Genomic DNA, 15,473 nt, shown 5'->3' with positions numbered 1-15,473 from the left:
CTGTCTTAACTAGTAAGAAGAGTAATAAATATTCATGTCACGTGTTTCATTCTTTTTTTTCCCTTTCTCTTTGAACTATGAAATTAAATTTGATATGTTTGATGTTTTGCTGTCGTTTTCTTAATCACATCTTTCAATTTTTCATGTGTCAAGCCTATTTTCATGTTCCCAATCATCTTTCAATTCCAAATTAAAAATATGATATTTTTATTCTCCATCATGTGATAAAAATCCTTTGAATATGTTTATTGAGAAGCCATCGTTCATTAGAAGAAAAAGTTAAAATAACGTAAAATAAATATCATAGCAGAATCAAAGAGTTTTAAATTTTGATATAATAATTTTACACATTTATTATTCAATCAGATTAATACAATTTAAAAATAATTATTTTTGTTGATATAACAGTACATATTTGACAACCAATGAGTAATAGCTCAAATGGCATAGACTCTCCATACTCAATTAAGAGGTTGCGGGTTGGAGTCTCCTATCTTTCCAAATTTTCATCAATGAGTAATAGTTCAAATAACATAGATTCCCCATATTCAATTAAGAGGTTGCGAGTTTGAGTCTCATATCTTTGGTAAAAAAAAAAAAAGAGTACATATTTGATTATATGTATTACAGTATATGGATTTTTTTTATATTCAAAATCTCTCTTTTGCAATAGTCATCAAATTTCTATTTGCATCCTTATTTTTTTCTAAAGATATAAAGATATTTATTATAAAAAAAATCCTTATTTATCTCAATATAAATTAAAAAAATGTTTTCTAACCCATTATCATGGTGGTTGACAAGGAGGACTTATTGACCATGCATCTGATCTACTTAAATGTACTTAGGAGGAGTATGATTATTTGAGTGGGTCCCAAATCTAAGATGATGATGTTGTAATGAACCAAGACATTTTGGGACCACTTTTTGGGTCTGAAATAAGTGCCTGGTTTTCTGAGTTGATGTCTAAGTCTAAGTGAACTGCTCCCTTTGTTATCTACTGCTTCTACGTGTCATTTTTTTCTTGATGTTTTCTACAACAATTAAGAGATTTATTTATAAAATTTTTAGATCCTCATCTTTGAGAAAGTAAAAAAATTTGAAAATCAGATTTTATAGTACACAAATTAAAAGGTCCATTTTATGTTGAAATAAAAAAAATTTTTTACCCTAAAATAAATTGGAGAGTCTAATTTAAACATTTAAAATTTTTTAATATAATATTTAAAAAAATTAAAATATAAAACTCAAATCTAACTCTTAGATTTGGATATTTAAAAATCACAAATTTAACCTTTAGATTTGTGCTCCCTACATGAAAAAAAAAATACATAAACTATCTACATGATTTGAAAACATCATTGAAAGTCTAATAACAAAAATAAAAAACGATCAATTCTGTAACGATAAATATTTTTTGAAGAAAATAATATTTTATGCATATTCATAAATATAATTTTTTTTAAAGGCAGACTTATTATTACTCGAGAAGAAGAGCATTCATAAATAATATTTTAGTTAATTGGTATTTAACAATTTTTTTTCATGTATTTTCCAGTCTTCACAAAGAAAGAAAAAGAAAATATTTGACTAATCAATTTCTTCTTTTCATCTTATTTTTTTCTATATGTTGCCTATTTGTAATATAACTTGTCTAATAATTGCACTCATGGAAATAAAGTTTAAGCAATTTATCTAGTTTAATTTATGGGAGTCACTCAGATAAAGATGTCAAAAATATTTTTAAATAATTAAAATTTAACACATATAATCAATTAAATTGTATTATTTTTATTAAAATTAGACAGGACAAATCAATTTAGCCGAAAAATTAATAAATTAATTTTAAATCGATCTAAATTAATATTTTTTTATAAAAAATTATTACAATATCCATATTATGAAAAATAAATGGAATACCTCTATTATATATATGTATATATATTAATTTTAAAAAACTCTAAATCCTAACTTATGAGGACCGAGAAAAAAGAGGCTAGAATTTAGAATTTTTAAAATTAATATATATAATAGGAGTATTTTAGTCATTTTTTATAATAGGAATATTGTAGTCATTTTCTATAAAAATAATATTAATTTAGATCAATTTAAAATTTGATTTACTATTTTTTCGGTCAAATTAATTTGTTTGACCTAATTTTGACAAAAATTAATACAGTTTAATCAATTATATGTGTTAAATTTTAATTATTAAAAAATATCTTTAAAAAAAAGACATTTTAGAGGTTTTTATCTGATTGGCTCCCTTAATTTATTTCTTTCTCCTCTCTTTTTTCCATATAGTTAAATATTACTATAGTCTATAGTGCAATCTTTCTATTTTCCATTTTACCCTATTGATAACATGATTTTATATAATTAGATGCAAACAAAAATTACATAAACTCAAATTCTCAAAGCATTACTAATAATAATTTGGATAAAGTATATTTTGAATTCCTAATATTTAGTTACATTTAATTTTATTTTTTATTTGTGTTAAAATTATTTTTAAATGATAATTTCGTATAAAATATTACGGATAAAAAAAATTAGAGATAATTTTGACATAAATAACAAATATTAAAAATAAAGTTGAATAAATAAAAAATATTAGTAACAAAATTAAATAAAATTAAACATATATTTTAAAAAAAATTACAAACATCAAAAACAAAAAATATACTTTCCTCTAATAATTTTATATATGAGATAATCTACATTTTAATGGTTTCTTTCTTTTTCTTTTTCACTCATACGAAGCAATATGCACTTAATTAAATCAAACCTAACCTTAGTGTTCAATGTTTTGATCAACTTGATCTAGCATTATTTGTGGCTCCACAGAACAATTTAGAACATTTTTCACACAATGTCCAAAGTATCTAGGCATATCTTCTCTATGTTAGTTCTCTTTCTCCTAACCAACTTGGATTGGTCGAGTGGTCAACTCACTCGTCCGCTTAAACAAGTGTCGAGAGTTCGAACATCATCTTATGCATGCAGCAACTCATTGGCTAACGACAGACCCCTTAAATGGAGCTCAGATACGCGACGAATTAGTTTTAGTCCTTAACCTGTCGAGTTGAAAGATACCGTTTGGTAAACAAAAAAAAAAAAGTTCTCTTTTTCCCAAAAAAACTCAAATAGACACCAAAGATTAGTAGGTCCATATAGAGAATGTATACCTAGCGAGGTAAGTTTCATCACTAGCTTATCATCAACAATCCAACATCATGTTGAGCAGCTCAAAATTTGTCCAGAAATAACATTTTAATATTTCTCACAAAAAAATATGGAGAAAAAGATAAATAAATCTCTAATTTTTTAATTCAAAAATACATAAATTTTTTTATTAATTGAAAATACAAAAAACGTTTTTGATTTTTTAAAATATGAGATAAATAAATTCTTTCATCTAAATTATATAAGGACAAATCGATCCTCTAAAAATATTTAAATGTTTCATATTTTAAAAAATAAGAGACTTTTTTATTTTTTAATTAATCAAAAACTTATTTATTTTTAAAATAAAAAATTAGAAAACTATTTATCATTTACTCCTTAATATATCGTAGTTTGGATTAGAATACACTAGTAGTCTTGATGACCTTCAATCATAGTCTGATATAAAAAGTTCTGAACAGATCGTGATTTTTTGAAAGCAAAAATGTTGTATTATTTGAAAGTAGGGAATATGTGCTATTGAAAACAAATAGCATATGTTATTGGAGATATATAAAAATGTGTTACTGAAACATATAAATTAGGTTTTTTACATAAATAAAATATAACAAATTCACATGATTTTTCTAAACAAAAATTAAATATACAAATATTCTCTTTCTATATTTATATAAATCTTGCTAGAATATTCCGTTTTAAATTTAACACAAATCGTGCTACATTAAAATTTTAAAAGTATTTATTGAATTGAAGTATTTTAAAAAACGATCCTAAATTTTTAAAATAAGTAGTTTTTAATTTATCAAACATAAAATACATTACCTCTAAAAAGATTTGTGAAACTAAGTTTTAATATATATAATATAAGACAAGCTCCCAAATTCATAACAAATTTAATATTCATTTCAAATAATATTGTTCTTCCAAACCTTGTAATAATCCATTTCATAAATGACGGAATTTTTTTTTCCTTTTAAACGAGAACTTAAAAATGGAGAGAATAACAAATTTGAAAAAAAAAAATAGAATAATACATGCTTTTGAATAATTTGGCTAAGACTTGAATAAAAACACTTTTGTTTTTGTTTTGCAATAAAGGCATTTCATCTCTAGGTTTATTTTTTTTTTATATTGGATAAAATGGTGTAATTTGCAAAAAAAAAAAATAATAAAAAAATAAAAAGAAAAAATATTATAACTAATGAAATTACCTAAATTTAGAGTTTGTCAGATTAGTTATTCTTTTTATTTTGATATTAGATTAACAATAATATTTTTTTAAATTATGATTTGCTATGATATTAATTTTAAATATGACATCGTTTAATTTAAGGTATAAAATTGAATCGTTTAAAGTTTGTTAGAGATAATTATCAAATTTGTATAAAAATTAAAGTTTTATTATTATTATTATTTTTGTTATCACTCTTATTATTTTAATTATTTTTCAAATTATATATTGTATAAATATAGTTGGTCATTTTATAATATATAATTATCTGTTCTTTCTAATTGTAAAAAAATTTAAATTTTAACTCTTATGTCATATTGAGTTATATTTTATATTAATTTTTTTAATATTAAAAGTCTCAGTAATTATTCTTTAGATACTAATGAGTCAAATGATAATTTTTATTGAATTTTTAAAAATTATTTAATATTTTATTTTAAATTCATAAGTTTATAAAAATATAGATTTTATGAAATTTGAATTAAAAACAAAATTTGAATTTCTATTTCTATTCGTTTTGATTTTTTTGATATTTTATTTAAGTTTAAACGACAATATTTTCTTATTAACATGCATTTATATTTTAAAGTTAATATATATTAACTTATAAATAGTAAATTGAAACAAATAATTTTAATTTTTATTGTTTCTTATTAATTCGAATCATATTGATTTGATTTAATATTATAATATATAATTTGAATTTAACTAATTCGATCTATATAGGTATATATACAAGAATACGTATGTAACGTTTCTGATTTTAAAACTTTCATATAATATTAATTAGTGTTTGGTTTAATAATGTATTTTATCATAATATTAACTTAAATCACTCTTAAGTCTTAACAGTATAATATGAAAAAAAGTTAGCCCATTAATTACACCAATTTTATCTTCATATTTAAAAAAAAAAATCTGCATATAGATTTTGAAGTCAACTTACTAGAGCTAATGAATTTACTTTTTACCCGTAGGCCGTACGTACAAAAAATAGTAGAATGTAGTAGCTACTACCTATGCGTAGTTGTAATAGTAACTTGACGAAACTGATATTAATAAAATATTCTCATCAAAATTCAAAGAGAAAAATTTAAAATAGTCATAAATAAAATTTTTGACAAAAAAAATTAATTTAGTTTTTAATAATTATTTTAAAAAAACAATAAAATTTTTATACTAAAAAATAATTATTTTTTTTATATAAGAGTTAATCTATTTCAAAAAAAATATTAAAGATCAGATTAAATATTTTTTTTAGAAGATCTCGTTATCCTTTTGAGATAATTGTCAAGTCAGATAAATATTCAGTCGAATTCAAAAGAAAGAAAGAGGTTGATATTGGCATGGAGCTGAGTGTCACACTTGGCGCGTGTCTTAACTCACCCCATGCTCTCGCGTGGACTCCATCTACCACGTTAACATGCATTTCTGAGCTCAAACAAAAAAAAAGAAAGCTTGGTTCCCATTTCTCTCTCTTTCTCTCTCAACTCTTCACTTTCATTTCTTTCTCTCTGTCTTCTTCTCCTTCTCCAAACCTATAATTTCTTTCTTTCTTTCTTTCTTTTTTATCCTTTCCTTTTTTATAATTCTAACCGTGTTTTCTCAGTTGCCTAAAGTGGTAAGCTTATATATTCTCTCTAATTTTGATATTTAATTCTGATTTTTCTCGTTTAGTTTTCCCCGCAAAATTAATTACTTGAGATCTTGCGATTTTCAGCTTCCATTTTAGCTGCTTTATCTGATCTTTTTCCTTGTTAGTTATACCTTTTTATCTTTATATGAATTTTCTCGCTCTTGTTATTGTTTGTGATGGTTTCTGATTATGTGTTTGGTGCTCTGTTTAGGTGATTTGGGGAACTTTGATTTGGGAAATGAACAAGGGACAGTCACCGGAGCCTCTAGATTTCTTCATCTGGACTGTTGAGGTTATTCATTTCTTCAATTACACTCACTCACTTGATTTATTTATTTCAATTATTGTTTATATTTACCTCAAGTTTTAAGAATAAAAAATAAATAAATATTGCCTTTTGATACTGTTTTTTCATAAGTTGTATTTTTTTAACATGTAGTTAGATCTATGTGACGTTCAATTTAACTAAATTATGGGTGGATGAGCTAATTTGCTCTAAGTCTCTAATCTCTAAGGTAGTCTTGGTTGTGACTTAAGGAACTTGTGTTTGAATTTGATACCAATGATGTTATTAGAAGTAAGATTAACAATTTAGCATACCATTTCTTGTGTATCGCTGTTCCCTTTCTGTCTCTTTTTCAATTCGGAAATTCAGATAAATTTGAAGTAGGAAAACTGTGTTCTTAATGAGAAGCCAGGCTTTTGCTAATTAAGCTTTTGATACTGTAAGAAATGTTTGTATTGGCATGTATCTGCTTTGTTCGATTAATTTGTGTAAGGAAATTTTGTTCAATTCTTCAGTTTGATATTTCATAGTGTGAGGGATTATATGATATTTTTCTCTACAAAGCATCAAAGTACTGTCCAAATATTTGGTCATGCTGAATGCTTATACCTTTTCCCAAACAGATTTATGGGAATAAATCTTCATTTTGATGATTTTCAGCTCTTTTAAATCTGTTGTTCTGATTTTTGCTCTCAGTAGGATCAGGGCAAGCTTAGGCTTCGTGCTTGTGAGTTGTGACTGGTTGCGTTGTTAAGTAGGTTGTTAGAGCTATAAAATCATTTTATAGTTTGAACTTGTCTGATGTTGCATTAAGCATATCAAGATCATGATGTTGCAGCATTAATTGTTGGCTGGTGCTTTGTGCTAGTTATAAAGTTGGCAACATAATGTCGTATTGTTATTAATCACTTCTATAATGCAGCAAGCTCACGAAGGGGTATATATATTCATGTATGTTAACTGTATTGGGAATTGTTCACTTTACAAGAGAGTTTTGTTGAAGCAGACCTAAGCTTCATGAATACCTTTTTCTTCTTCTTCTATCTTGAGCTGGTGTAAAAATCTATGATGTAGGTCATTGGCAGTTATAAATTTAATTGACTAACAGCAAGTTCTCTAGCTGATCCTTTTTAGTCTGGTTTATCAGGATGTTGGCTTGTGGCTGGAGACTATAAATCTTGGCAGTTACCGCCAAACTTTTAAAGAACATGGTGTTAATGGCGAATACTTGGAAGGAATGTCTATGTTCACAACTGAGCAGATCCTTCGTTTCATAAGACGCTGCCACATGAGGTGGGGAGACTTCATTACATTGTGCAAGGAATTGAGACGGATTAAAGGTATTCAACCCATCTCTTTCAAACAGTACACATACAAACACGTGAAAATGAAATCTCTTTTTTCTTGTTTCCTCCTTTTGCTCATCACGTAGATAAGGCTTGGTCGTCTTTGTTGCAATCATTTGTTTCACACCATTTGAACAGTCTAAGGAAACATGATCATGCTAGAGTTAAAGATCAATGGATATCTTGCAATCAATGTTCAATAGGGTCTAATCATATCAGATAATTTTCTTAGCTAAGTAATATTCAAATGACAGTTTCTTTGCAGCAATCCTCCATAGATGTGACAACTGACAACTATGTTCTGATTTGTTGGTTCAAAAGTCTGACCATGTGAAGCTCATTAGTTAAAACATCCTTTCCTTAAGCATATGATATGTTTATATATAAGGAGACATGAAATGTGCATATCCTTCTGTATCATTGTCTTGTACTCTGACTTTTTCTTAAAAGATGATGTTGTTGTTATCGCAACGTTAAAATAGGAAGATGATGAAAATCTTAAGATCAGCAAGATGTTGTGGGTAAATGAACAAATATCCGCATCTGTTATGTGCTGCTAACTTGTACATATTTCTGTAGTGGCTTGTCTGAAAGGGGAGCAAAAGGTGCGGCGGCCGTGGTGGGCACCGGCATGCCTATCCACAGTGTTCTTAAAAGTTGCAAAATCCAACAGACAATCAAGAGTGGTTTCTTTGAAGCTGGAGCCATAGATGCAACACAACCACTGCCATGCGTGTACTTATAGCAATTTTCTTTTTGCCTAGAGCACAGAAGGTAGGAATTCACTTTTTTTGGTTTAGCCTTTTTTTTTTTTTTCATGATTCCACAAGGTGTATGTTTCTTTTCTGGAGAACGAGGTCCTTGTGTAATGATTTATGGTGCTGTGTAATTATGTATTCTCTCATATTATATGAACGAAAAATACTATATATGCCTTTACTCTTCAAGTTCAATTACTCTTTTGTCATGTACCCGCAAATGAAAAAAAAAAAAAAAAAAAGAGAAAAACTCCTTTGTCACCAACTTTATAGTTTGTGTGAGATCCAAGAGTCACTGGCCATGTCCCATGTTCATTCCCAATTGCTTATACATTTCCGAAGGCCAAAATATATTGTGGATTGTTATCTTTATACCGAGTTAATCTCTTGTTATCTTCCTGAAGATACGGATTTATACAGAATTGATCAATATCACAGTTTTCTTTTCGGAATTTTTTCTTTCTTTTTTGACGTTATCTTTTGCAAATTAATATAAAGCTAACAACTACGTCAGCGGGTGAAAACTCAGGTACACTCAACTCACGTGAAGTTGATAGTTGAGAGTCGTTAAATGATTTGATTAAATTTTCATCTAATGACAAAAAAAGGTTTGACTATGTGTTACGCAAAGATAAATTTTTAGGAAAATGTTCCTTGATCTTTAAATTTTTAGTTTTTAGTGAGTCTTTTAATTTAAATAATATTATTTAATTAATTTAAATATTTATTTTTATAGGAAGTTATTTATTTTTTATAGAAATATACTTGTTTTTTAGTTTTTTTTTTCTAAAGGTTGAATAATGGACAATTTTTAAAGATATTAAATATAAATATGCAAAACAACCAAATTATTATTATTTTTTACTCTTCGCTATTTTTTTTTTAAATAAATGTACTTTTGAAAATTTAAACCTGCATTATGATTTCATTTGAACAAGGGCTCTTCTCAATTTGTGTTTACTTTCGTCTCTGCATAGTCGTTTCCCTCTTCCGATTCAAATGCTGTCTCCTTTGAGTCTGTGACTGTAAGTGTGGAAGTAAGCCTAAACCTCCCACTCCGCTCATAAACCCTAACACGTGGCGCATCCTTAACGAATGTTTTCCTCAGCACCCAAAAAAAAGAACACCAATGCTACTCCACTCCGAGATCACGGTGGTGGTGCTGCCGCCGCCGCCGCCAACCTCTTCCATTCTCCGGCAACACCTCAGTCTCGACAAAGAAGCTCCTTCATCTTCAACGAAAACGCCGTCCCTAACCGCCCTTCTACCGGCACTCCCGCTCCCTGGGCTCCTCGTTTATCCGTCCTCGCCAGGTAACCTTCTCTCACCTTCATTTCATTTTACCTTCTAACGCTCATTTTCAGCTAAAATCGCGTTCTGCTTCTCCATTTTTTGTTTGTTTGTTTAGGGTTCCTCAAGTTGATAGAAGTGGAAAAGGTGATGACACAGATCCAATTAAGCCGGTTTTCGTTGCGGAGTTTCCTCAATTGGTTCGCGATGAGCAAGCTACCTTGCTTCACAAACGAGTTTCTGGTGACAGCGGATTTCGAATTTCTTTTAATTTATTGCATTAGTGTTTGTTTTTTCTTGTGTGGTATTGGTATCTCTAATGATTTGTTCAGATTCAAAGAGAAAAAAAAAATCTGAAGATTTGATGTTTGAGGTGTTCTGTGACTTGTGCTGCAGTTGAAGGTTTAGGGTCTGGTGGGATCGACAAAGACACATCCCTTGCTTGGATTACTTGTGGGAATAGGGTCTTCATTTGGAGTTACTTGTCGCCGGCATCGGGGATGAGATGTGTTGTTCTTGAGATTCCCTCGAAAGTTTTGGAGGACAGCGACACTGGCAAAAGTGATGCTGGGAGCTGGTTGCTTTGTGTTGTTAATTGTGATGACACGTCTAAGGGGATGAATAAAGTTCCTAAGCATTGCAGTTCTGCTGCTGTTATTATGTGTAATTGGAAAACTCGGGCTGTTATTTACTGGCCTGATATATATTCTGAATCACACAAGCCAGTCATTAGCGTTGCATCATCTGATGAGTTGGAGACTGTTTTGACTCCTGATAGGAGAAGTTCCTTTGGCAAGCAGCGGCGACAAAGTAAGGTGGGTGGTAGCTTGAATGGATTGCACACTTTCAACTCTTTGATTGCTTCTGTGGTTCCTGGTTGTAAGTTTGTGTGTGTTGCTCTTGCATGTAGCTCAAATGGTGAGCTTTGGCAGTTTCACTGTGGTCCAGATGGCATTCGTCGAAGGAAAGTATATGAAAATGTTACGCGTTCACCTCAGCATGGAGGTGAATCAGGTCAAAATGTGAGCAACAAATGGTATCCAAGGTCATTGACGTGGCGTTTTCCACATCATTCTCCTAAGGAATCAAATCGGCAATTCTTCCTATTGACAGACCATGAGATACAGTGTTTTAAGGTAGAACTCAGTTCTGATATGCATGTTTCAAAGCTTTGGTCCCAGGAAATTGTTGGAACAGATGCTGAAGTTGGCATTAAGAAAGATCTTGCTGGTCAAAAGAAAATCTGGCCTCTTGATGTGCAGGTGGATGATCATGGAAAAGTGATCACCATTCTTGTTGTAACCTTATGTAATGATCGGATTAGCAGTTCAAGCTACATGCAGTATTCTATTCTAACCCTGCAATATAAATCTGGGTTGGATTCTGAGACTACAAATGACAGGATTTTGGAGAAAAAGTCCCCAATGGAGGTGATAATCCCAAAAGCTAGATATGAAGATGAAGATTTCTTGTTTTCCATGAGGCTTAGAGTTGGAGGCAAGCCTTCGGGGTCTACGGTCGTAATATCTGGGGATGGAACAGCAACAGTTTCCCATTATCATAGAAACTTAACTCGCCTCTACAAATTTGATTTACCCTATGATGCTGGAAAGGTACTAGATGCCTCAGTTCTTCCTTCTGCAGATGATTATGAAGAAGGTGCCTGGGTTGTATTAACAGAGAAAGCAGGAATATGGGCAATACCAGAGAAGGCTGTCATACTTGGTGGAGTAGAACCACCTGAGCGGAGTCTATCACGGAAAGGAAGTTCAAATGAAAGATCTGCCCAAGAAGAGATAAGAAATCTTACAGTTGCAGGTAATTTTGCTCCCAGAAGGGCTAGCTCTGAAGCATGGGGTACTGGAGACAGACAGAGGGCTGTTTTAAGTGGGGTTGCACGTCGAACTGCACAAGATGAAGAATCAGAAGCTTTACTAAATCTTCTTTTCAATGATTTTTTATCATCTGGGCAGGTTGACAGGGCACTTGAAAAGCTGGAAACTTCTGGTTCATTTCAAAGGGATGGAGAAACAAATGTTTTTGTGCGGACTAGCAAATCAATCATTGACACCTTAGCTAAACACTGGACAACAACCAGAGGAGCTGAGATTTTGGCTATGGCAGTTGTTTCCACCCAACTCTTGGAAAAGCAGCAGAAACATCAAAAGTTCCTTCAGTTTCTTGCATTATCCAAGTGCCATGAGGAGCTGTGTTCTAGACAGAGTATGATCAAAAGTTCCTTCCCTTTCCCAGCTTTTTTTTTTCCCTTTTTTTTCAAAAACTGATTAAATGTGTTAGGTGGTAAAATAACTTGTTTTAGGTTTAGCAAAATGGAATAAAAACAGTACATATTGAACAACAGGTGAACATGTCATGACTAAATTTTATATATATTATTTTGCCAGGACACGCATTGCAAATTATATTGGAACATGGTGAAAAGCTATCTGCAATGATTCAGCTTAGGGAACTGCAAAATATGATTAGCCAGAATCGTTCAGCTAGTGTTAACTCCTTGGGTTCTAGTTCGGATATACAGATGTCAGGTGCTCTTTGGGACCTGATACAATTGGTTGGTGAGAGAGCTCGGCGTAATACTGTCCTTCTGATGGATAGAGATAATGCTGAAGTATTCTACAGTAAGGTTTCAGATCTTGAAGATTTCTTTTACTGCTTAGATGCAGAAATAGAATATGTTATAAGACCAGAACACCCGTTTGAAATCCAGTTTCAGAGGGCATGTGAACTCTCAAATGCATGTGTTACCATAATTACGACATGCTTAAACTATAAGAATGAGAATCATCTATGGTATCCACCTCCTGAAGGTTTAACACCTTGGTATTGTCAACCTGTTGTACGTAAGGGTATTTGGAGTGGTGCTTCTGTTCTGCTTCGGTTGTTAAGTGAAATATCTGGACTTGATAAATCATCAAAATTAGATTTGTATAGTCATTTAGAAGCTCTAGCTGAAGTGCTACTTGAGGCATATTCAGGTGCTGTTACAGCTAAAATTGAGTGTGGAGAAGAACATAAAGGTCTATTAAATGAATATTGGGAGAGGCGGGATGCACTTCTTGAATCTCTTTATCAACAGGTTAAAGAATTTGAGGCTACCTATAAGGTTAGTACTCTTTTGCTTACCTTGCAATTCTTGCTTGGAATACGAGTATATTGTTCACTTGGTTACGTTCCCAGGATTCAATTGAAGGATCCGAAGGGATGACTGGAGATGCAATTTTGAAGATTATGTCACATCTGCTATCAATTGCTAAACGTCATGGATGCTACAAAGTTATGTGGACAATATGCTGTGATGTAAATGATTCAGAATTGCTGAGAAATATTATGGTATGAGTACGATTTTATCCTTTGTTTGTTTTTTTCCCCAGACATTTCCAATGATGATGATTGTATTGTAGCAACCAAAGGTTTATATGTAACGTGTTTCCAGTTTTATTGGAAGGACATTCTTGATTAGTATTGATGTTATTTTAACCTCATCCTCCCCCAATAATGTTTCTGTGGTTTGCAGCATGAGAGCTTGGGTCCTGATGGGGGTTTTAGTTACTATGTCTTTAAGAAACTTCATGAAAGCAGACAATTCTCTGAGCTCTTGAGGCTTGGTGAAGAATTTCCAGAGGAACTGTCTGTTTTCTTAAAAGAGCATTCAGATCTTCTTTGGCTTCATGATTTGTTCCTTCATCAATATTCGTCTGCTTCAGAAACACTTCATGAATTGGCTCTAGCACAAAATGTTCAATCTACCTCAGTTGCTGAAGAAGGAGAACAAGAGTATTTGAAGTTGAATCTAAAACTAAGTGACAGAAAGAATCTTTTATATCTCTCAAAGATAGCTGCCTTTGCAGGTATTGCCACCGTGTAGCTTTTTCTTAGATATTTTCCAACTGCGAGCTTATTAACTGTTCACCCTCAGGTGTTCAAGTTAAGCAACATTTTCACACTCATATCATTCATCTAGCCATTTTGTCTGTGATTCATTTCCTCATATCTTGTATGCATTCAGCCTGTTTTTTAGGGAAAAACATTCTTTAAAATGAGAAACATGGTAAAGGGAGAAACTGAGGGTTTAATCATCATTAATTTTGTAACTTCCATCATTTGAGTCCCATTATCTTGATTTAATGGTGATTAAATTCTCACTTTACCAACTTTTTCACTTTAAAGGAATTCAATCCTTTTTTAGAACACTGGAAAAGAATTTGTTTGTTTTTCAGAACTACTTTTCTTTTCTTTTTTTTTTTATTTGTTTCCCTATCTGTTAATGTTTTAAATGGTTGTTTTAAAGCTAACTGCCTTAACTTTTTGGACGATGCCTGCTAAATTATATTTGTGATAAGTAAAATTCCCTTGCCTGTCCAACAGCTGGTAGAGATGCTGGTACTCAAGTGAAGGTGGACCGCATTGAGGCTGATTTGAAGATCCTAAAATTACAGGTAGAAATAAGGTTTTTAAATCAATTGTCAATTTCAAAATGAAATTCCTGAAAATTTTCTTGAGTTGCTTTTGTCATGAACATTACACGTGAATAAAATTAAATCACCTTTCTCTGTTTGCATGATAACTTTTTAAGGTTGTGTTTGAATAAATCTGAAGTATGAGATCTAAGCTGCTAAGTTAAAGAGTAAACACACAATTTGAGAAGATAAAAAAAATTTGGAGCTAATCTAAAGTTTCTTCAGTTCAAAAGGAACGGAAAGTAACAGGTGGCTGCGCAATGATTTTGCATGCTTTGATTAATTTCCGAATGATGTGTTTGGTGACAAAATTGTCTGAATAACAATGTTGAAAAGTAGTTTAACGTTTCCCTATATGTGGCTCCTGAGATACGAAACTGATATTTTCTGTGTTTTCATGAGAACTTATTGCACTATGCACCAAAAATAAGCCGCACCTCACTCTTTTAAGCGTCCTTTTCATACACTTTTGCTTGACCTGCAGGAGCAAGTAATGGAAGGATTCCGTTCGATTAAAGATAATCAACTTGTTGAACACCAGCTGCATCATCCAGAAGACTTGATTAAGTTGTGCCTGGAAGGCGAAGGGCGAGAATTCTCGCTGTGGGCCTTTGATGTGTTTGCATGGACCAGTGCCTCATTTCGCAAGGTATACAGAAGGCTTTTGGAAGATTGCTGGAGAAAAGCTGCTAGTCAAGATGATTGGAGTAAACTCCATGATTCATACATAGTTGAAGGATGGAGTGATGAGGAAACCCTGCAGAACTTGAAGAGTACCATACTGTTCCAGGCTTCAAGCAGGTGTTATGGACCTGGAGCTGCAACTTTCGAAGAAGGGTTCGACCAAGTATTGCCCTTGAGACAAGAAAATATGGAGACTCCTGGGGATACAAGTTCTTCAGTTGAAGCAATATTGATGCAACACAAGGATTTCCCCGTTGCAGGCAAGCTTATGCTAATGGCAATCATGTTGGGTTGTGAGGAAGGTGGTGATACCACATACGAAGAAGGGCCTTCCCCTATGGAATAGTGTATTACAATCTAGTGTAGGTAGCATGACATGTGAAATGCAGCTTTTGTTTCGTTCCCCTTTAACCATTACATTGCATTTCACATTCACAATGGCTGATAACGATAATGGTCCTCATAGGAGTCGTGAGCCAATATTAAAAGAGAAATGTTTCTTTTACTTCATTTCTACTTACCATTGCTGCTCCTTACAACTTGTTTTGCGGGAACAAAACGTTGCGTGTGCTTTTTTT

At 31.5% G+C, this 15,473-nt stretch overlaps 2 protein-coding genes across 2 annotated transcripts; both read left to right on the top strand.

The window, feature by feature from the left end:
• The first annotated feature begins 5,825 nt into the window (after nt 1-5,825).
• On the top strand, nt 5,826-8,632 carry LOC107609585 (Sterile alpha motif (SAM) domain-containing protein). Its single transcript, XM_016311585.3, has 4 exons — nt 5,826-6,038; nt 6,265-6,345; nt 7,487-7,679; nt 8,265-8,632. The coding sequence occupies exons 2-4, from the start codon at nt 6,292-6,294 to the stop codon at nt 8,393-8,395; spliced, it is 378 nt and encodes a 125-aa protein (XP_016167071.1). The 5' UTR covers nt 5,826-6,038; nt 6,265-6,291; the 3' UTR covers nt 8,396-8,632.
• A 724-nt stretch (nt 8,633-9,356) lies between these two features.
• On the top strand, nt 9,357-15,400 carry LOC107608965 (Nucleoporin, Nup133/Nup155-like protein). Its single transcript, XM_016310758.3, has 8 exons — nt 9,357-9,756; nt 9,852-9,976; nt 10,130-11,956; nt 12,139-12,857; nt 12,932-13,084; nt 13,269-13,602; nt 14,120-14,190; nt 14,696-15,400. Exons 1-8 carry the CDS (start codon nt 9,539-9,541, stop codon nt 15,239-15,241), a joined length of 3,993 nt encoding a protein of 1,330 aa, XP_016166244.1. The 5' UTR covers nt 9,357-9,538; the 3' UTR covers nt 15,242-15,400.
• Nucleotides 15,401-15,473: the final 73 nt, after the last annotated feature.

This window comes from Arachis ipaensis, chromosome B7, assembly GCF_059453495.1.
Source record: "Arachis ipaensis isolate K30076 ecotype BB chromosome B7, ASM5945349v1, whole genome shotgun sequence".
NCBI lineage: Eukaryota > Viridiplantae > Streptophyta > Magnoliopsida > Fabales > Fabaceae > Arachis > Arachis ipaensis.
Note: the sequence above shows the minus strand (reverse complement) of the source record. Positions and strands in the feature narration are given on the sequence as shown.

Coding starts and splice junctions, on each gene's coding strand:
- LOC107609585 (XM_016311585.3), top strand. CDS start 6,292: ATGAACAAGGGACAGTCACCGGAGCCTCTAGATTTCTTCATCTGGACT. Junction 6,346..7,486: donor TCTTCATCTGGACTGTTGAG/GTTATTCATTTC, acceptor CTGGTTTATCAG/GATGTTGGCTTGTGGCTGGA. Junction 7,680..8,264: donor GGAATTGAGACGGATTAAAG/GTATTCAACCCA, acceptor ATATTTCTGTAG/TGGCTTGTCTGAAAGGGGAG.
- LOC107608965 (XM_016310758.3), top strand. CDS start 9,539: ATGTTTTCCTCAGCACCCAAAAAAAAGAACACCAATGCTACTCCACTC. Junction 13,085..13,268: donor AATTGCTGAGAAATATTATG/GTATGAGTACGA, acceptor TGTGGTTTGCAG/CATGAGAGCTTGGGTCCTGA. Junction 14,191..14,695: donor TGAAGATCCTAAAATTACAG/GTAGAAATAAGG, acceptor CTTGACCTGCAG/GAGCAAGTAATGGAAGGATT.